Source organism: Felis catus, chromosome A2, assembly GCF_018350175.1.
Source record: "Felis catus isolate Fca126 chromosome A2, F.catus_Fca126_mat1.0, whole genome shotgun sequence".
Classification (NCBI taxonomy): domain Eukaryota; kingdom Metazoa; phylum Chordata; class Mammalia; order Carnivora; family Felidae; genus Felis; species Felis catus.
Window position 1 is genome coordinate 51431730 of NC_058369.1, and position 21164 is coordinate 51452893.

Genomic DNA, 21164 nt, shown 5'->3' on the forward strand with positions numbered 1-21164 from the left:
TGGTGGTGATGGCTCCATGGCAGTGTGAATGGACTTAATGCCACTGAACTGTGGACTCAAAAACGGTGTAGGTGGTAAATTTTATGTCTTGTGCATTTTACCACAATAAAAAAGATATAATAAAACTAAAAAAGAAAAGTGTCAATGGTTCAGAATTGTGTTCAATGAAAACTAAGATTCACATCTTACCCTCCTTATACTAAATATTTTTAAAATATAATAGTGGGGCGCCTGGGTGGCGCAGTCGGCTAAGCATCCGACTTCGGCCAGGTCACGATCTCGCGGTCCGTGGGTTCGAGCCCCACGTCAGGCTCTGGGCTGATGGCTCAGAGCCTGGAGCCTGTTTCTGATTCTGTGTCTCCCTCTCTCTCTGCCCCTCCCCCGTTCATGCTCTGTCTCTCTCTGTCCCAAAAATAAATAAATGTTGAAAAAAAAATTAAAAAAAAAATAAATAAAATATAATAGCAACAAGGGGCACCTGGATGGTTGAGTCGGTTGAGCATCAGACTTTGGCTCAGGTCATGAACTCATGGTTCGGGCGTTCGAGCCCCGTGGAGGGCTCTGTGCTGATAGCTCAGAGCCTGGGATCTGCTTTGGATTCTGTGTCTCCCTCTTTCTCTGCCCCTCCCCTGCTCACACTCTGTTTCTCTCTCAAAAATTAAATTTTAAAAAAACATTAAAAAATTAAAAAAAATATAACAGCAACAACAATGAAGTTCCCGTGTTTGGAGCTAAGCAGACCACGTGCACTGTGTCCCTTAGTCCGCACAAAAGAGGCGAAAGGTCAACCGAGCTGGGACATGATAGAGCTGGTTTCCATTTCAGAGCCTGAACTCTAATCAGCTCATCTCTGCTGCTTCTTTTTCTTTCTTTTTTTTTTTTTTAAGATTTTATTATTTTTTTTAAGGTTTTTTTTTTCTTTGAGTTTATTTATTCTCAGAGAGAGTGAGCATGAGTTGGGGAGAAGGAGAGAGAGAGAGAGAGAGAGAGAGAGAGAGAGAGAGAGAGAGATTCACAAGCAGGCTCCATGCACTGTCAGCGATGTGGGGCTTCATCTTATGAACCGCGAGATCATGACCTGAGCTGAAATCAAGAGTCCGCTGCTTAACCTACTGAGCCACTCAGGCGCCCAAAGATTTTATTTTTAAGTAATTTCTATACCCACATGGGGCTCAAACTCACGATCCTGAGATCAAGGGGTGCATGCTCCATGGACTGAGCCAGGCAGGCAGGCCTGCTACTTTTTCCATAAGATCATTTTATTTAAGAGAATAATAAATAGGTCATTGTCAGGAAGGGAGAAAGTCCCCCATTATCCCCCATTCAACCTCCCTACTACTTCTGTGCGTTCCCTGTAGACTGTCTTCACACATTCCCACCCTTTTCTCCTGCTTTGTGCCGTGGCCACAGGGTGGTGCTGTCTGCTGAGGGGAGTAGGGGGTTTGGGGTGGGGGGTGGGGCACAACAGTTGGTGTCTCAGCCTGAGCCATTCTGGTGTAGATGGCGAAACCAGCTCCAGGTTTGAATCTGATCAGTTGTTTGGGGACAAATCATTTCGCCTATCTGAACTTCAATGTGTTCAAAAATAAAATGCAGTCACTTCTGTCAGCCTCCAGAGATTGTCCTGAAAATCAAATAAATCTGTGTGGTGCCATACAAGTGTAGTGCTATGCGTTTTTAGGCATTATTAATATTGTTCTAGTCCCAAAGCTTGGGTTTGAAAAGCTTGGCCCCTTGGTAATAATCAGCGTTGTTTAGAGAGATACACAGTTTACCTGTCAGAAGAAATGCTGCCAGAGATTCACAGGCTGGAGACGTTTCGTCCTAGCCCCATCGGATGCATGTGTGAGCAAGTCGGAGGCTTTCCCCGGGATTTCAGTGCCCCTGTTTCTGTGGTTCTCAAACGTGGGTCCACCTAAGAACACCAGAGGGTGAAGGGCCTTGAATGCAGGGCTGTAGAATTTGGATTTGGTCTGGAAGGTAAAGGGGAGATACAAGGAGTTGGGAGAAGAGCGAGTACTTCATTTGGACAGTGGGAGGTCACGAAGGCTTTAAACAGGAAAGTGACAAGGCAAGATTTGTATTTTAGCTAGATGTGGCCTGGGAAGGGATCGGGAGGCTGCCACAGCTAGAGGCAAAGGCCAGCCTGGGGAGATGACGCCATCCGGACAGTGGTAGAGGAGGCAAGAGGAGGCACTCTGTATCACAGAGTGCAGGCTCTGAGAAGCTGGCTAGGAACTGGTGTAGATACACCCTCGCAGCACCTTTGGGGTTTCCCACATTGGTGCAAATGGGAAGTGATTCCTCTCAAGGACAGAGAACCTCCACCCAGGCTTCTTCGGCCAGTCATGCATGCCCAGGCTGTGTGATCTTGGGCAAGCCGCCTAACCTGCTCCAGCCTCTGTTTCATCATTTCTAACCTGATGAAATACAAACAGCTTGTGGGAATCTGAAGCATGCCCCTGGCACTCTTGGTGCTCAGTGGATGTAGCCTCTGTTTGCAGGGCTCCCCCCTGTGAGACAGGGAAGGATGCACATGATTCCACTGTGTGTGGAAGGGGAACTGTAGGACTGCCAGACTTGTATATTTAGGGGCTCAACTAGGCACTTGGTGAGGTGAATATCTTTAATTTCCTCACGTGTTCAGGGGAACGTACAGTCTATAAAGCCCTTTCACGTCTATGTTGCCATTTCCTTCCTCTCAACAGCCCTGTGAGGTAGGCAAGCAGGCACGATCGTTATTATCCTCTCCATTTTATAGGTGAGGAAACAGGCTCAGAGAAGGAGAGTGTCTTGTCCAAGGTCACACAGCTGGCAGGGTTGGAAGCCTGTTTTGTGTGACTCAGTGTCAGAGCTGGACCGATCACAGGAGATTGTTGTCTCCCCCCATTACTTTCCTGGGGAGGCTGAGACCCAGGAGGCAAAGAACCCAACGGGGCCCAGTGAATTCTAGGGAGAGCCCGGAATAGACCCCAGCTCTCTGACTTCTAGACCCGGCGACTTGGTGGCTACTCCACTTCATTGAGTAATACTAACTTTCTTTCTTTTCACCTTGTTTCAGGGAAACCAAGTCCTGAAATCAAATCCTCTTTCCCGGATGCTGTGAAGCCGGGAAGACCTTTGGCAGCTTCTGTAAGAAACACTGAAGATGAACAGGGAAAGGGGCAGTCTATGAGGCCAGCTGCCTTGCCAGGCCCGGGTATTTTAAATTAAAATTTTAATTTAGAGTAAATGTATCGATAAGGATTTTCAACTCAGCATATAATAGCAAAAAATTGGGGCACCAGGGAGGCTCAGTCTGTTAAGTGTCCAACTTCAGCTCAGGTCGTGATCTCATGGTTCACAAGTTTGAGCCCTGCATCGGGCTCTGTGCTGATAGCTCAGAGTCTGGAGCCTCCTTCAGATTTTGTGTCTCTCTCTCTCTCTCTCTCTCTCTCTCTGCCCCTCCCCCACTCACAGTCTGTCTCTCTCATTCTCTCAAAAATAAATAAAAACATTAAATTTTTTTTATTTTTTTTTTTTTTTTTTTTTAAAATTTTTTTTTTCTTCAATGTTTTTATTTATTTTTGGGACAGAGAGAGACAGAGCATGAACGGGGGAGGGGCAGAGAGAGAGGGAGACACAGAATCGGAAACAGGCTCCAGGCTCTGAGCCATCAGCCCAGAGCCCGATGCGGGGCTCGAACTCACGGACCGCGAGATCGTGACCTGGCTGAAGTCAGACGCTTAACCGACTGCGCCACCCAGGCGCCCCTAAATTTTTTTTAAATTAAAAAAATAGCAAAAAATTGGAAACAACCATGGGGATGGTAAAATTAATGATAGTCGGTCATAACAATACAATACTGTTAAAATGATGTAGATATTTTTACATATGTGGAAACATGCTCATAATATATTGAATTAAAACAGCTAAAAAAGTCAAATGACAGAACATATACCGTTTATTGTCATTTTTATAGAAAGAAAGAAATAACTCTGTAATTGAGGGCTCTCTATGTGTCAGACATTGTTCGGAGCACTTCAGAGATGCTGACTTATTTAATCCTCAGCTGTCCAAGTTAGGTATTTTGATTATCCCCATTCACAGATGAGGAAACTGAAGCACAGAGAGGTTAAACAGCCTGCCGAGGTCAAATGCTTTGGGGCCTAGGTATTTTACCTATGGTTTTACAAGTCCCCAGCATGGGCTGATCCTCCTGCTGGCTCCGGCTGGGAGCCCGATGACCTCTCTGTCCGTTCTCCACAGGCTGCCTTACCCTCGCAGCTGTGCGCTGAGGGCACTGATGGGAGCTGCCTGCCCCCACTCCCCCACCTTTCTCCCTAGTACCAGCCTGCCGCTTTGTGCTTAAAAAATTCTTTTTAATGTTTATGTATTTTTCTGAGAGAGAGACAGAGTGTGAGCAGGGGAGGGGCAGAGAGAGGGAGACTTAGACTCTGAAGCAGGCTCCAGGCTCTGAGCTGTCAGCACAGAGCGCAACGCGGGGGCTCGAACGCCCACGAACTGTGAGATCATGACTTGTGCCAAAGTCAGATGCTTAACCGACTGAGCCACCTAGGCGCCCTGCTGCTTTGTTCTACAGCACCTGAGGCACTGAAAGGAAAAGTGATTTGCTCAAGGTCATACAAGTAGAAAGTAGCATGTGAGCAGTGTGATTTAAATGCCCGTGTCCCTAACCACTGCACATACCACTATCCCCAAGCCTTTCAGACCACTTGTGCCATGGAAGGGTTCAGGGACAGTTTGCCAAATGATGGAAGGACTCAGCCAGTGGATGACTTCCCCAGGGGGTGGGGGTGGGGGTGGGGCCACTGCATACATCCATGTGTCCATTCTCACCACCCCTCCCTGGGGGCCTGGCCTCCCTTCTGCTCTCCGGTGAGCTGAAGGTCCCAAATCCATGAAATCTCAGTTCATCGATGCTGTTCCTGAAGCCAGAGTCAGCGTTGGCTGGGAGGAGCATGCCTGGGGTTTTGTACAGAACTGTATTTGAGTCCCACCTCTCCCTTTCTAGCAGGAAAATTACATAGCTTCTCTGTACCTCGGCTTCTTCATCTAAAAAAGTGGGCACAATAGTGAAAGCCTATGGCATCATGTTGTAGTAAGGAATCAAATACCTCAATGTTGCTACCATGTAAGCATTTATTAAATGTCAGTTAATATTAACAGCATTCTGGGCACCCCAGATAGGTTGAAGCTGGGAAAATAATTCTGGCGCAGGAAGTCTGAATTGTTAATTGTAGCTAAAGATAAAAACAAGCAAAAACAAGTGCCGAACTTTGAGCAGCAGTTAGAGATAAGGGGAAATGGTCCTAAAGCAAATGTGAAAGTGGTTGATGGCCAGAGGAAAGAGTGATAGTAAAAGAGGGAAATTCTAGGGGACTGCTGGTCCAGATGGAGAAGGTGATGGGGGTTGCAGTTTCTTCTGGTATTCCTTACCTGGCCTACTGTAGAAACCAGCCTTATCTGGAGAGGCCTTTGCACTGTTCAATCTCTTAAATGGCCCTCGGGAGCACATGTGCCCCTGCAAGGGGAGATGATAAACACAATCTACAGACAGAAAGGGGAAGCCAGTGGTCTATCTTTGCCCAAACTAAAAATAATCATTAATTTCATCAGTGACCCAAACCTTGTCTTCTCTTGGGAAAACCCTAAGGTTCCATCAGGCCCTAGATTTCAACATGACTGATTATCTTGTTGGGGTGGAAAATATGGAGGTGGTGGCGGGGGAGGACAGAGATGGGTGGTGGCAAAGGTGCCTTTCTGTGTGGGAGACGCTGGCCCAGGAACTTCTGGTGCCCCGCTGAGCTGTAACCCAGGGACGGGGCTCTGGCTGCTCCCCACACCCCCCAACCCTGGACAGCTAGGGAAGGATGCCAAACCTATTGAAGCTTCATGGCTGTGAAAGTGGCAGGACCAGGATCCAGCCCAGGCCAGTTGCCCCGGAACCCATGAGGTAATCCGTCTGTGCCGGCTGCCTTGTGGGTGGAAAGGAAAAGGGGAAGAGACATGGAGGAGGAAAGTACGTGAGTAGCTCATTAAACAGATTCAGAGACAAGGGCTTTAGTAGCTTGAAATACTGTCACAAAGCCTTAGCTGTAGGAGAGGCCATTGGGTTCTCAGTCAGCATCTCTTATCCTGCACGTATTTTTACCATGTTTGGTACTCCCCATGTGCCAGAGACGGAGCTTGTGCTTTGTAACTGTCATCTCGTTTATTTAGTCTGGACGAGAACTCTACAAGGAATGGGCTTTTATTGCTCTTTTTACATTTTATTTATTTATTAAAAAAATTTTTTTTTAGTGTTTATTTATTTTTGAGACAGGGAGAGACAGCATGAACGGGGGAGGGTCAGAGAGAGAGGGAGACACAGAATCCGAAGCAGGCTCCAGGCTCTGAGCCATCAGCCCAGAGCCCGACGCGGGGCTCGGACTCACGGACCGCGAGATCATGACCTGAGCCGAAGTCGGACACTTCACCGACTGAGCCACTTTCTCTTTTTACATTTGAAAACGCCCAAAGAAATGAAGCACAAGTCACCCAAGTGCAAATCTTACTAAGGAAGGAGCCAGGATTTGAGCCCATTTCTCTCTGACACCAACAAAGCAGACGGGGAAGCTGTAGAGGCCACTCCACTGCCAGCCACAGGGCCGGATGCAGAAAACCCCCAATCAGATATAGCACCACTCCGACATTCTGTCCTCATGCCTTCAGTGACACAACTCAGAAGGACAAGATTCAGGGTATTCTTCTTAGGGAAGCAGACATGCCAGAAAGATTTCTGTAGGATTTTTTTTTTTTTTCCAGTAAATGTTTGGCACATGGAAGGTTAATGATTTGGAAATGACCTGTGTGAAGATGAGTGTCTTCCCGGACCCGGTGCTTCCCCCATGCATTTACAAAGCAAGGGCTGGCTATTCTCTGATTTGTCCACCTTGTGGTGTTGGCTCACATCCCATTCCGTTTTCCCTACAAACCACAGGGATAAATAGTCACTCCTCCAACTAGTAGCCCTCAGATGTCACGAGGTCAGACCTCAGTGACCACCCTCCCAACCCAAGAGGCCTAGTACAGCCTTCAGGTGAACCCCAGGCATCAAGCCAGACCAGAAGGTCATGGTTTATCTGAGGCCAGTACTGGCCCGGGAGTCACCGGGCAAAGGGAGAGGAAGAGGGACCATGTGTGCAGTGAGAGCCCCTGTCGTGAGGCGAGCTCTGGGCTGGGGACAGGACAGAATTTGAGGGAAGAACCGGGAGGGAAATGGAGTGGCCTGGAGCAGCCTAGAGCAGCGGTCCCCCAGGGTGTGGAGCCTGGCTCCCCAGTGGTACCAGAGAGCATGGGTGTTAGAAAAGATGTATATCTCATGCACAAAAAACTACGGGTTTCAAAGCTAAATACATAATATGTGAATTAAAGGGGATTGAAAGAAAAACATCAAGTAACTCACAGGGGAGGCGGCACAGAGACATGGCCAACAGTTAAGAGATGGATGAACATGACCACAGTCTGGGGACACAGGCCAAGGGTACTGAGCTGAGCAGGCAGGGTCATGGGTAGAGGCAGTGGTGGCAGGGAGCCTTACTCCAAGGCAGGGTCCCTGGGCCTGCCAGCAGAGGCCTACATTGGACTAGGTCACCTGAGAAGCAGGAAGATTTTCACCAGACAGGGACGTCTGGATGGCTCAGTCTGTTAAGTGACTGACTCTTGATTTTAGCCCAGGTCATGATCTCATGGTTCGGAGATCGAGCCCCATGTTGGGCTCTACTTGGGATCCTCTCTCCCTCTCTCTTTGCTCCTCCCCCACTCTGTGTGCACTTTCTCTCTCTCTCTCTCTCTCAAAATAAATAAATAAACATTAAAAAAAGAGAAAGATTTTCACAGGACAAATGCCTGAGAGAAAATGGGGAAGGTAGGTGCTGGGCAAGGCTGGGAGAGACTTGGGGCCCAAGGGAAGGAGAGAGGGTGGGAAGTTTGGGTGGGAGTGTCTAAGGCAGGCCTACCTGGTGTCTTTAGGGAGATCAGGACCCTGGGTCTCCCCTTAATCTCCCCTCCACACTCATTCACTGAGGGGAGCAGCCCATGGGAAGCACAGGGGAATGTGGGGGATTGATTTGAGAGGGTGGTAGGTCTCTCGGTCAGCTGCCTAGAAGTAGCAGCTGGTCTAGAACAGCGGCCCCAGGGAGAGAGGCTTAGGATGCACCTCCTCTTGGGCCTTGTGGGGATAAAAGATCCTCAGCTTGCATTACGTGAGCTTTGTTTTATCAGCTGCCTGGGTTAATAGTTTAGCAAGTCTGATATTAGTTTCAGCATGGTACCCTTTTCAGTCTTCTGAATTAATTTTTTTTTGCGGTCAAAGTTCCAGATTAATCACTCATTTCCTGATGTTGTAAACCAGAAATACCTGAAGCAAGTGGATTGGGCCAGCAACCCTGGGGTCAAGGCCAGGTTCCCTTGGAGGGCTGGCCTCAGGTTACTCAGAGACCATCCTAGCCATGGGGCCGCTGGGTATTTCCACATGGGGACATCTGAAGCTCCTGGCTTCTGGCTGAGGCCTGCTTCTGCATTGATCAGCCACCGCAGCCCATCTCATGTCTAGCTTGCACCTGCTCTAGTTCATCCGACTCCAGACTGCTTTGTTAGTGTTCAGGTTAATCTTTTGGCGGAGGCTGGTGGGGAAATGTCACCTCTTTAACCTGGCTTTTACTGGACCCCAAACTACACTTCAAGCCTTCTCTCTCCTGAATCTTCTTCATTTACTAAGCGGTGAAGAACATGGACTCCAGAGTCATGACTGTGTGCCCCTGGAAAGGTTGCTTAACCTCTCTCTGCCTCAGTTTCACCGTCTGTAAAGAGGAGATGGTAATGGTCCTTATCTCCTAGGACTGTCTTGAGGTTTAGATGACGTGACAGTATTCACTAGTTAAGTGTGCCTGGAATATTTTCTGCATGCCTGTGCTTCCCTGCTGTCATACCTCCACTCAGCCAGTCTCACTCCCTCAATGCCTTCTGACCTCATAAGCACTTTTCGAAAACATTTCCCCATCTTTCAAGGTCAAATGCTCCTTCCTCTGTGAAACCTTCCTTGGCCTCCCAAACTGCTTTGGTGGCCTCTCCTGCCTCTGCCCTTGGGAGGCTGGTTATTGACATGACTGCTGCAATGGAGTTTACTGGAAGGAGGGCTCCCTAGCTAATCACCTCTGTGTCCTTCACTATTCCTTGTGTGGGAGGTGGGGCGGAGTAGGGCTTGGAAGTCACACGGATCTCCGTTGGAAGCCTGGCTCTGCCACTTAATTGGCTGTGTGCAGGGGTGCGTGGGTGGCGCAGTCGGTTAAGCGTCCGACTTCAGCCAGGTCACGATCTCGCGGTCCGTGAGTTCGATCCCCGCGTCAGGCTCTGGGCTGATGGCTCAGAGCCTGGAGCCTGTTTCTGATTCTGTGTCTCCCTCTCTCTCTGCCCCTCCCCCGTTCATGCTGTGTCTCTCTCTGTCCCAAAAATAAATAAACGTTGAAAAAAAAAAATTTAATTGGCTGTGTGCCCCTGAGCACATAGCCACCTCCTGCGCCTCCATTTCTCCACCCATCAACTGGGAATCACATAGAACCAACCCTGGGGCTGTGGTAGAGCTTCACTGAGGTAACTTGTAAGGAGTGTGTGGGCTGGCCCCTGGGGGTGTCAGAAAGTAGCAGTTGTCATTTGGGACACAAAGTGTTTGTGGAGTGAATGAGAACCTGGTTTGGTGTGGGAACTGGTTGAGGACCCCTCCTGTCTTCCTCCTTTCCAGGGCCTGCTCCAGCCCGAGCCAACCTCCTGCCTCCTTCCGAAGATGCCCCTCATTCCTTAAAAACCAACTTTCCTGTTTCATCTGATTCAAAGGTAAATCTTCCTCACCCCCAGGTGCTACCTCCCCAGCTTGTGGCTCTCACTCAAAAACCCAATGTATAGGGGTGCCTAGGTGGCTCAGGTCATGATCTCAAGGCTTGTGGGTTCGAGCCTCACTTTGGGCTCTGTGCTGGCAGCTCAGAGCCTGGAGCCTGCTTTGGATTCTGTGTCTCCCTCTGTCTCTGCTCCTCCCCCACTCACACTCTATCTCTCTCTCTCCTTCAAAAATAAACAAACATTACAAAAAATTTTTTAAAAGGGAATGTATTGGGGTGCCTGGCTGGCTCAGTGTGTTGAGTGTGCAGCTCTTGATCTCAGGGTAGTAAGTTCAAGCCTCATGTTGGGTGTAGAGATGACGTAAATAAACTTAAAAAAAAAAAAAAAAACAATGTATTTACTTCCTTGGACCAGTCTAGGCTCTAGTGGTTAGGGGGATGGGGAGAAAGGAGACTCGTGGAATTACTCCAAGCTTCTAAGATTCTACATGCAGGCTGTCAGTGCAGCTGGGTCCTGGGGGTTGGGGGTGACTGAAGAGGGTTCATTTCAGTGAATACATGTTTTTTATTTTTTTTAATGTCTATTTATTTTTGAGACAGGGAGAGACAGAGCACGAATGGGGGAGGGGCAGAGAGAGAGAGAGAGACACAGAATCTGAAACAGGCTTCAGGCTCTGAGCTGTCAGCACAGAGGCCGACACGGGGCTTGAACTCACGGACCTCGAGATCATGACCTGAGCCGAAGCCGGATGCCTAACTGACTGAGCCACCCAGGCGCCCCAGTGAATACATGTTTTTAATGAGCTTTTCCATTATTTGTGTTTAAATGAGGGCTGATACATGGCATCTTTTTCCCCTCACAATATGTAAGTAATGTTACATTTATACTAAGCCATTTGCTTACAAACCACCTCTCTTCTAACCTTTTTTTCAGCCCAGTATATGTCTGAGTTACCCTGAATATTCAGTGTCTTGGGTCCAGGGCCACGTATGACTTTTGTGGGTGTTTAGGCACTTTTGCCTTCCTAGGCCTTTTCTTTCCTTTGTTAAAAAAAAATAAAATAAAAAGATTTTTTTTAATGTTTATTTATTTTTGAGAGAGACAGACAGACAGAGGGTGAGTGGGGGAGGGGCAGAGAGCGTGGGAGACACAGAATCTGAAGCGGGCTCCAGGCTCTGAGCTGTCGGCACAGAGCCGGTCGTGGGGCTTGAGTTCACACGCGAGATCATGACCTGAGCAGAAGTTAGACGCTAACCGACTGAGCTACCCAGGCGCCCCTAAAGATTATATTTTAAAATTGCATCGGCACAAAGATGAACACAATCCAAACTGGATTAAAAATTAAAAACATTTTCTTTGACTCTAAAAGTTCATTTTTGTTCTTCTGACTTTAAAATAAATCAAAACATTTTGGTGGGCCTCTACAGCTGTCCTGGGCAGGGTGCCTGGTGGAGAAGCCAGTGCTTTGTGGGTCTGGTTAATGAAGCTCTTCCATAAAGAAGATGGGCACTGAAGCATGTGTTTTTAAATAATAATTTTCAAAGATAGTGTAATAATTGGGAGAATGATCATGGTATAATGTTAAATGAAAACACCAGAAATCAAAACTAGGAGTATGGCATGATCCCAATTTAAAAAATAAATCTGTACATCTACTTTATAAGAACTATCTTCAACATTAAGAGCAGTTCAGTGGATAATGGGATCATGGATGATTTTTTTCCCTTCCAATTTTCTAAAACTGTAAGAGCAGATACAGCTTTAAAAAAAAGTTAACTTTCTGTGCATCTATTTTTTTAAATGTTTTATTTGTTTTTGAGAGAGAGACACACACACACCTATAAATAACTACTACTGTGTTCGCATTTTGATATATTTTCTTTAATCTTTTCTGTATTCATATATGTGTGTGAATAAACACATTTAATAAATATAAATTTATTTATATTGAGCACGAGCTCAGCCATTGATCAGCTGTGTGACCTCATCTCAGCTCTCTGACCTCCTTGGTTCTCACCTTTGTAAACTGGGGAAAAAATAAAACCCCCCAATCATGTGCCAGGGACAATAATATTTTCCACATTAATTCCATATTAAATTTCCATCTCTCCTCTCTGCATTCCTAGGACTTTAGCGTCTCCATTCCTAAGCAGGAAACACTTTTGAGTCTGGCTGAAGACAGTCTTTTCTGGAGTGAGGCAGACGTGGTCCAGGCAACTGATAACTTCAACCAAAGCCACAAAATCAGTGAGGGGACCTTTGCCGACATCTACAAAGGGCAAAGGCATGGCACGCCATTCGTCTTCAAGAAGCTCAGAGAGGCGAGCGCTTCTTTGTTTCTAGTAAGGGGTGGAGCCTGTATGGGTGAGGCTGAATTTTCATGTTTCATTGTCTTTTCCCACAGGTGGCCTACTCAGGTCCGGGATCTATCGAAAAATTCTTCCAGGCAGAGGTACAAGTTTGTCATAGGTAAGCCCCCCCTTTGGAAATACCTTGTTTAATAATGATGACAGCTAACCCTTATATAGTGCTTTCTGTGTGCCAGGCATGTCTTAAGTATTACACATCTAAAAATTCACTTAATCCTCACGAGAACCTTGTAATGGAGCTGCTGTTATCAGCATTATTTTACACAGGGGCAAATTGAGGCCCAGGGAGATTAAGTGTCTTATTCAAGATTCCACAGCTAGTAAATGGCTGCACAGTCCGTGCTTTTTCTATGTAGCAACTATATGCATAGATTAGACTTATCACACAACCTTGGTTCACTTGGTCCAGCTCGTTCCTTCCATTTTTTGAGATGGGCAGAAACTGACGGTTTCTAACTCCAATGGCAAATCCATCTTAAAACTGTATCGCTCCAGAGCAAGAATTGGCAAACGATGACTGATGGGCTAGATCTGGCCATGCCTGTGTTTGTCTGGTCTGATTGCTAAGAATGGGGTCTCCGTTTTCGAATGGTTGAAAAAAAGAAAAAGAAGAATATGTCATGGCACACGAAAAGTACATGAAATTGAGATTTTGGTGTCCATAATAAAGTTGTACTGGGACACAGCCACACTTACCTATTTCTGTATTCTCTGTGGCTGTTTTTGTATGATAGAGTACAGCTGAGTAATTGCGACAGAGACCATATGGCCTATAAAGTCTAAAATATTTACTATTAGCCTTTTACGGAGATATTTTGCTGACCTCTAGTCTTGAACAATAAAGGCCTTCAGAAGTCATCCTGAAACCTGCTCCTTTTACAGATGGGAAACTGAGGCTGAGAAGTGAAGTGAGCCTGCCTGTCACAGAGCTGGGTGGGGATTGGGAAAGAAAAGGGGAAGGACCTAGGAAGACTCATTCTGGCTCTGCCGTCACTGATGAATTTAACAAATGCGTATTGGGCACCTGTCATGCTCTGGACGCCAGCTGTCATTCAACCTTGGCAAGTCACTGTCGGGGTTTCCTCTGCCAATGTGTAGCCTTGGGCGAGTAATGCATGATTACTGGAGAGTATTTTAAGAAATACGGAAAATCAGGGGCGCCTGGCTGGCTTAGTTGGTAGAGCACACGACTCTTAATCTCAGGGTCGTGAGTTCAAGCCCCACGTTGGGTGCAGAGCCTACTTAAAGGAAAGAAAAAAAGAAAATCAGAAATAAGGAAACAGAAATCACCTGTTTTCCATAGCACCTGTAAATAACTACTACTGTGTTCGCATTTTGATATATTTTCTTTAATCTTTTCTGTACTCATATATGTGTGTGAATAAACACATTTAATAAATATAAAATATTTAATAAATAAATAAAAACATTTAATAAAAAATGAAAGTATAATTCCCCTTCCCATTTTGGCAAAGTGTCTTTCTTGAGTTGGCAGATACTCCTTCACTGAGTGGGCAAATGTTGAGTTGTCAAGGACCTTTTTTGGCTCTAGAGAGTACAGTTGTGAAGAATACACAGCCCCTGCCTTGGGGAAGTTTAGGGACTTCCTAAACTACACTTAGCGACTGAGTGTAAATGACTCTCATTAGTGTGAAACGTGCAGTAGCATGGCCTGGGGAAGTGGGGGAGGGCAGAGGGATTGGATAGGAGGCCATTACAATAGTCCTGTGGAGTATCCATCAGGGCCTAACTCAAGGCAGAGGAGGGAGGAATGAAGGGGACAGCTGGAAAGCTATTTATGATGGTGAATGCTGACTAATTAGATAGGGAGGTAGGAGGGTTTCCACGAAACTGGATGGATAGTGGTGCCCTTTGCTGAGATAATAACTGTGGGCATGGAAGCAGGTTTGGGACTTGTTGAGTCTAGACTGCTAATCTGCAGCATTGGAATGCAATTAGACATTCAGGTCTGGACCTTAGGGACGGGCTGAAATGAGAGACGTTGGGACATTCCTGATACAGGTGGGAGATCCCTGGAGACACAGCTTATCAAACAAGATGATGAGCTGGCGATACTTATGCTTCAGAGGAAGGCAAAGGAGAAGGGTCTTAGGGAAAAAGGCCATGAAAGAACAGTCAGAGAGGTAGGAAGAGGGTCAGGAGGGAATAGTGACTCAGAACCCAGCAGAAGAGGATTTCAGGAAGAATCCAGTCCTGGGAGTCAAACAGACCTGCGGTCTGATCCTGGCTTCACTGCTTGCTGGTTGTGACTATGAGCCAGTTCCTTAACCTCTCAGCCTCTGTTTCCAGAAGATGGGGTGGTTAAGATGTTATGTGCTACCAAGCAGTGAGTCAGGATAAGCTTGAGCTCCTTGACTTCAAGCTTGTTGAAGGCAGGCAGCTTTCATCTCTCTACCCTGATGCTCAACCCTCAGGGGTCACAGCATTTGGTACCTGGGAAGCCGCTGGTGGCCTCTGAGGGGTAGAGGGGGCAGAAGAGGGGTGGGAGGTGAGGAAGTGGAGCAGTCTTTGGTTATTCTTTCTGTCTGACTCCTCATCTCTGCACTAATTCCTGATTTCAGATGCTGCCACCCCAACGTCTTACCTTTGCTGGGCTTCTGCACCGGAAATCAGTTTTACAGCTTGATCTACCCATATATGGCAAATGGTTCTTTACAGGACAGACTCCAGGGTCAGGTAAGGGGCTGGATCATGGTCAGAGAACAGGACCAGGTAGCATCTAGGTAGGGACTCAAGGTTTAAGGACTTCCAGATGGGAGAGGGGCCATCCAGAGAGAATTTAGGTTGGGGTAGATAAGATCTGGCTAAACATCTTCAGATAAAAGCCTATACAAATTATTTGATAAGAGGCATTTCATTTAAGTCAAGAGCAAGACAAGGGTATCCCATAGCACTCATTTTATTTAACATTGTTCTGGGGGTGCTAGTCAATGCAATAGGACAAGAAAGATAATTAAGAGATACAGAGTATGGGAGAAGAGGAAGCAGATTTTTATTTGCTGAGAATGCTATTCTGTTTTTTTGAAAGCTTCCAAGATTATTCAAAAAATTTTAGAAAACTATATAAGATTAAATAAGAAAATATTAATTTATATGAGAAAATAAAAATTTAGCCACTTTGCTTATTAATAAAAATGCAAAAATCAACAGTATTAGCCAACAGCACACCTATGCAACTTACAATAGCATCTCAGGTATAGCACTGTGTTCTTTTTTTTTTCTTTTTTTTTTCTTTTTTAACATTTACATCCAAGTTAGTTAGCATATAGTGAAACAATGATTTCAGGAGTTGATTCCTTAATGCCCCTTACCCATTTAGCCCATCCCCCTTCCCACAACCCCTCCAGCAACCCTCAGTTTGTTCTCCATATTTTTTAGTCTGTTTTGTCCCCCTCCCTGTTTTTATATTATTTTTGTTTCCCTTCCCTTATGTTCATCTGTTTTGTCTCTTAAAGTCCTCATATGAGTGAAGTCATATGATTTCTGTCTTTCTCTGACTGACTCATTTCACTTAGCATAATACCCTCCAGTTCCATCCACATAGTTGCAAATGGCAAGATTTCAGAGAATACTATTCTATTATATATTTGCTTCCATATTTATGGACTATCTCTGGAAAGATACAAAAAAACTGGTGTCTTGGCTACCTCTGAGGAAGTGAGCTAGGTAGCTGGGGCATGGGACAGGGGGAGAAACTTTTACTACATACCCTTTGTGCCTTTCACATATTATGTGAGCATCATACCTACTAAAATTACAGTTTTAACAACAAACAAACCTCCTTCCCGTCAAATCTTCAAATAGGGGGAAATTTTATTCCACAGGAGATTACTGCTTTCCTTAACAGAGACCGGACAAAGCAATTATTTGTGATATAATAATGATCATTAGCTTTATTGTGCTCTTGCTGTGTTCAAGACACCATGATAAAGGCTTCTCCTTCAGGCCTTGCCACAACCCAAGAGGTATCTCCCATTTTCTAAAAGAGGAGTCTTTGGGGCTCCTGGGTGGCTCAGTCAGCTGAGTGTCTGACTTCAGCTCAGTTTGTGACCTCATGGTTTGTGAGTTCAAGCCCTGCATTGGGCTTGTTGCTACAGCGCAGAGCTTGCTTTGGATCTTCTGTCCTCTCTCTCTCAGCAACCCCCTTGTCTGTCTGTCTGTCTCTCTCTCTCTCTCTCTCTCTCTCTCTCTGTCTCAAAAACAAATAAACCTTGAAGAAATTGAAAAGAGGAGTCTCTGGCATAGAGAGGCAAAGTGTCTTGCCCAGAGGAACAAAGCTGACAAGTGTCAGAGCTGGAATTTAAACAGGGTTCATGTGGCTCTAAACTTCAGAGGTTTTGAGGAGAAACCTGTTAGCAAGGCCAGTTCTTACAGGATGTGGGACCCAAGATGAGACTTGAAAAATAAGTAGTGACTTAGCCTGGACTTCTAGTCTTAGAACAACTGTGGCAGTGCCTGGGGATGTTGGGGGCTTTAGCTCACCCCACAATCCCCATCAGCCCTTGTGAGGTCTCCCCAAATACACATAAAGTTTGTGTAAGGCCCATATGCTTGGTGAGCTAACACAAGCTCCCTAGCTCCTCTCCCAGCCATCCCCTCCTAGAGGAAAATTCCAGAGTTTACCACTCTATAGTCATGATAAAAATAGCTGTAGTTTATTGAGCACCCACTGTGTGGCAGACACTATGCTAGGGGCATACCATATATTCCTACACCATATCCTCCTTTGAATCCTTAGAGCAATCCCAAAGCATAGGGGTTTAACATTTAATAATATTTCCATTTTATAACTGAAGAAACCGAGGCTCAGAGACGTTGAGTGTCTTTTCCAAAGTCACACAGCTAATGCGTGTCTGAGCTGGGATTTACATCTGGATCTTCTCATGTTAAAGCTGGTACCATGCCAGTATTCCATGCTGGCCAAACCCTGTTGCAGAGGAAGTGAAGGTCTGGAGGAGAGACAGGAGCTTGTTGGGACTTTAAAAAGTAACAGGCATAGGGGCGCCTGGGTGGCTCAATCAGTTAAGCATCTGACTTTGGCTCAGGTCACGGTCTCACAGTTTGCGAGTTTGAGCCCCGCGTCGGGCTCTGTGCTGACAGCTCAGAGCCTGGAGCCTGCTTCGGATTCTGTGTCTTTCTCTCTCTCTATCCCTCCCCAACTAGTGCTCTGTCTCTTAAAAATAAATAAATGTATATAAAAAATAAAAAGACACAGGTGTGACTCTCCTCTTTTTTCCTTTACTTAGGGTGGCTCGGACCCCCTCCTCTGGCCCCAGCGTGCCAGCATCTGCTCTGGGCTGCTTCATGCTGTGGAGCACCTGCACAGCCTGGAGATCATCCACGGCAATATCAAGAGGTGAGAGAGGTGGGCCGCACCCTGCTGACCACCTGTACTGCGGGGACAAGACAGCACACGTTCTTGTGTCCCTTCCTCTCCCCCCCCCCACCTCTTTTCTCCGTGGCTCTCTCTCCCCATCTCACCTCCCTTGGGTCTCTTCTGTCTTTCTTTGTTACTGTCTCAAAAATCAGCGTCTGCTGTCCTCACGAACTACCCGTCTGTCACCCCGTCTTTTTGAGCTGGTGTTTTCCCAGCGAGCACCTCACATGCCGATGTATTTTACTTCCAACCCAGTAGCTGGTCTGGACCTGATCCTTGAGCTTTGGGTGGAGCCCCCTGGGATTTTGAGCTTTTCACTCAGGGTCTTCTTGGAGAACTGTCCCCTGCTTGTGTATCTGTTGGCAAGAGCAACTTGTGTCAGGGAATCTTCCTGAAGGGTAGGTGTGCAACCCAGTATCTCATGCTCCCAAGAACATGAGAGACCAGTTTGGGGACTGGAAGCATGGGGAGAGATTCCAGAAGACACCAGAAAATCTGGCAAAACTGACCTCAAAACCATAGAACTCATGCTTCCTCAAAGTTCTGTGTTTGGCAAGTGGGATCCCTGTCCTCTTTTTTTGTCCCTGATTTTTGTTTGATTGCATAAACAATTGTAATAGCGAGAAAGGAAATGAAAGGGTGAGAGGTCATTCTGGCTCTGGCACCCTGACTCACACCTGGCCTCCGTTTCTTCAGCCCTTGCCCTCACAGAAGTCTTAGCCTTAAGGGAGTACTGTTACTTGGTTACCAGTTCACATTTTCTTTTTTCCCCCTTTATTTAAACAAGGCAGATATTTCCCTTTATTGCTTGTCATCCTTTTTTTTTTTAATTTTTAATGTTTATTTTTGAGAGACAGAGAGACAGAGTGTGAGTGGAGGAGGGGCAGAGAGAGAGGGAGACACAGAATCCGAAGCAGGCTCCAGGCTCTGAGCTGTCAGCACAGAACCCAACGTGGGACTTGAACCCATAGACTGTGAGGTCATGACCTGAACCGAAATGGAATTGGACACTTAACCAACTGAGCCATCCAGGCGCCCCTGCATTTCACCATTTTTAGTGACTTTTTAGTTTTCTGTTGAAGGATTTACCCATAATTTACTTAACCACTCCTAATAGTGGATATTAGAATTGATGTCTCTTTTGTAAACAACTATTTAGGGTTAATTTGATAATTTTCACACATGTAACTTAGTTGTTTTCCTGTTTGTTGTTTGTTTTTTCCTTTGAAGTACTTTCTGAGAATGTTTACTTCCACAGATTAGATGACTAGGCTCAAGAATGTTTCTTATTGCTTCCCCTATTCCCCATGATCTGGGCAGGACTAGTCACAAAGGACGGTGGCCTTCAGACTTGAGTCAGTTGGGCCAGAACTTGGGGTCGGAACACTTTTGGAAGGGACCAAGCCCTCATAGGCTATCGGCTTGGCAAACTGAGGTTGATGAGGGTTTGACATCTGTGGGGGTCAGGAAGGCCACACCTCTTTGGCTACACCAATGGCATGCCTGGGGCAGCACAACTAATCTTAGCTCTGTCTTCATTTCCTGGTGGGAGTGGGTTCCCACTCCCTGCCCTTATCAGGACTGGCTCAGAAAATCCAGATTGAGGGTCTTTTTTTTTTTTTTTTTAGTTTATTTATTTATTTATTTATTTATTTATTTATTTATTTATTTAGTGTGTGTGTGTGTGTGTGTGTGTGAAAGAGTGAGAGAGTGAGAGAGTGAGAGAGAGAGAGAGAGAGAGAGAGAGAGAGAGAGAGAGAGAGAGAGAAAGAATCCAAAGCAGGCTCCGCACTGTCAGCGCAGAGCCCAACACGGGGCTCAAACTCACGAACCATGAGATCATGACCTGAGCTGAAATCAAGAGTTGGATGCTTAACCAACTGAGCCACCCAGGCACCCCCAGATTGAGGGTCTTAAGTGACCCTTAACTTGTAGGGGCCAATGCTGCTTACTGCAAAGTTGTTTTCCAAAAGGGTCTCCTTGGCAACCTCTTCTTTCCAGCTCAAACTGAGAAAGTTCTGTCTGCTTTCTTTTCCACAGCTCCAATGTTTTGCTAGACCAAAACTTCACCTCCAAGCTGGCTCACCCAATGGCTCACCTGTGTCCTGACAACAAAAGGTCAAGATATACCATGATGAAGACTCACCTTTTCCAGGCCTCTGCTGCATATCTGCCAGAGGATTTCATCAGGGTGGGACAGCTGACAAAGCGAGTGGACATCTTCAGCTGTGGAATAGTAAGAGCTTCCTTCTGTGCTTGGACTTTGGCCTGTACCTGTTTGTTCTCCCCACAGCTCCTTTGTAAGCATAAGATATAATAGTAGCCCATAGATATATTCCATCAAAGTACAGTAGGGGTGGCAAACTATGGCCCCCAGGCCAAAACTGGCCCAGGGCATATTTTGTACCACCTATAACTAAGAAAAGCTTTTACCTTTATAAAAGATTTAATAACAATAATAATAAGTGAGAGAGACTTGGTTTGTGGCCCACAAAGCCTAAAGTATTTACTGTCTAGCCTGTTACAGAAAGTTTGCCGACTCTCAAAGTACAGCTACTCATAATGTCCAGCTTCTAGTAGGCTCCTTAGTGCCCTGATTCCCAGCCAGCCAGCCATCTAACGGTCCAACCAGTTGTCTGTTCATCTTTGTCCATCCATCTGTCCAACCATCTGTTCACTTAGTCATCCAGTATCCATCCGTTCAACAGCCACCCACCAATTTAGTATCCACCTCTGCTTCTACCCTCCCTCCTCATCACTGCCACCGTCCTGTCCTATCATCACTGCGTGCTGGGCACTCTGAATATAAATGTAACTAAAACATAGTCCTTCCCCCAGGAGCTCATGGTCTGACTATAACAGCCTCCAAAGTATTTCTGTGGAACATCCTTGCATCTCTGTAGGTTGGATGTGTTTTAAGGCTTTTATGGCCAAATAGATAGGAGAAATGCTGGGTTAAGTAAAGTCCAGCACATTTCTTTATCACAAAATTAATCAGAGACTTCAATATGGTTATGAGCCTTTATTTTTTTATTTTTATTTTTTTTTTAATATGTGAAATTTATCGTCAAATTGGTTTCCATACAACAACACCCAGTGCTCATCCCAAAAGGTGCCCTCCTCAATACCCATCACCCACCCTCCCCTCCCTCCCACCCCCCATCAACCCTCAGTTTGTTCTCAGTTTTTAACAGTCTCTTATGCTTTGGCTCTCTCTCACTCTAACCTCTTTTTTTTTTTTCTTCCCCTCCCCCATGGGTTCCTGTTAAGTTTCTCAGGATGCACATAAGAGTGAAAACATATGATATCTGTCTTTCTCTGTATGGCTTATTTCACTTAGCATCACACTCTCCAGTTCCATCCATGTTGCTACAAAAGGCCATATTTCATTCTTTCTCCTTGCCACGTAGTATTCCATTGTGTATATAAACCACAATTTCTTTATCCATTCATCAGTTATGAGCCTTTAATTTAATTGGGAATTCACCACAGCTGGGCAAGTGGTATACAGCATTTCCCAA

The 21164-nt window shown here is 46.0% G+C and overlaps 1 protein-coding gene across 3 annotated transcripts in view; it reads left to right on the forward strand.

The window, feature by feature from the left end:
* The window catches only part of IRAK2 (interleukin 1 receptor associated kinase 2), a 62553-nt gene that overhangs the window by 24910 nt on the left and 16479 nt on the right, over positions 1–21164 (forward strand). For 2 of the 3 annotated variants that reach the window (XM_003982467.6, XM_019824978.3), the window contains exons 3-9: positions 3062–3199; positions 9782–9873; positions 12003–12197; positions 12281–12345; positions 14828–14942; positions 17513–17622; positions 19684–19879. In XM_003982467.6, coding sequence (XP_003982516.2) covers positions 3062–3199; positions 9782–9873; positions 12003–12197; positions 12281–12345; positions 14828–14942; positions 17513–17622; positions 19684–19879 — 911 coding nt within the window. The remainder of the gene's footprint in view (positions 1–3061; positions 3200–9781; positions 9874–12002; positions 12198–12280; positions 12346–14827; positions 14943–17512; positions 17623–19683; positions 19880–21164) is intronic. The other variant, XM_019824979.3, reaches the window with a different exon arrangement.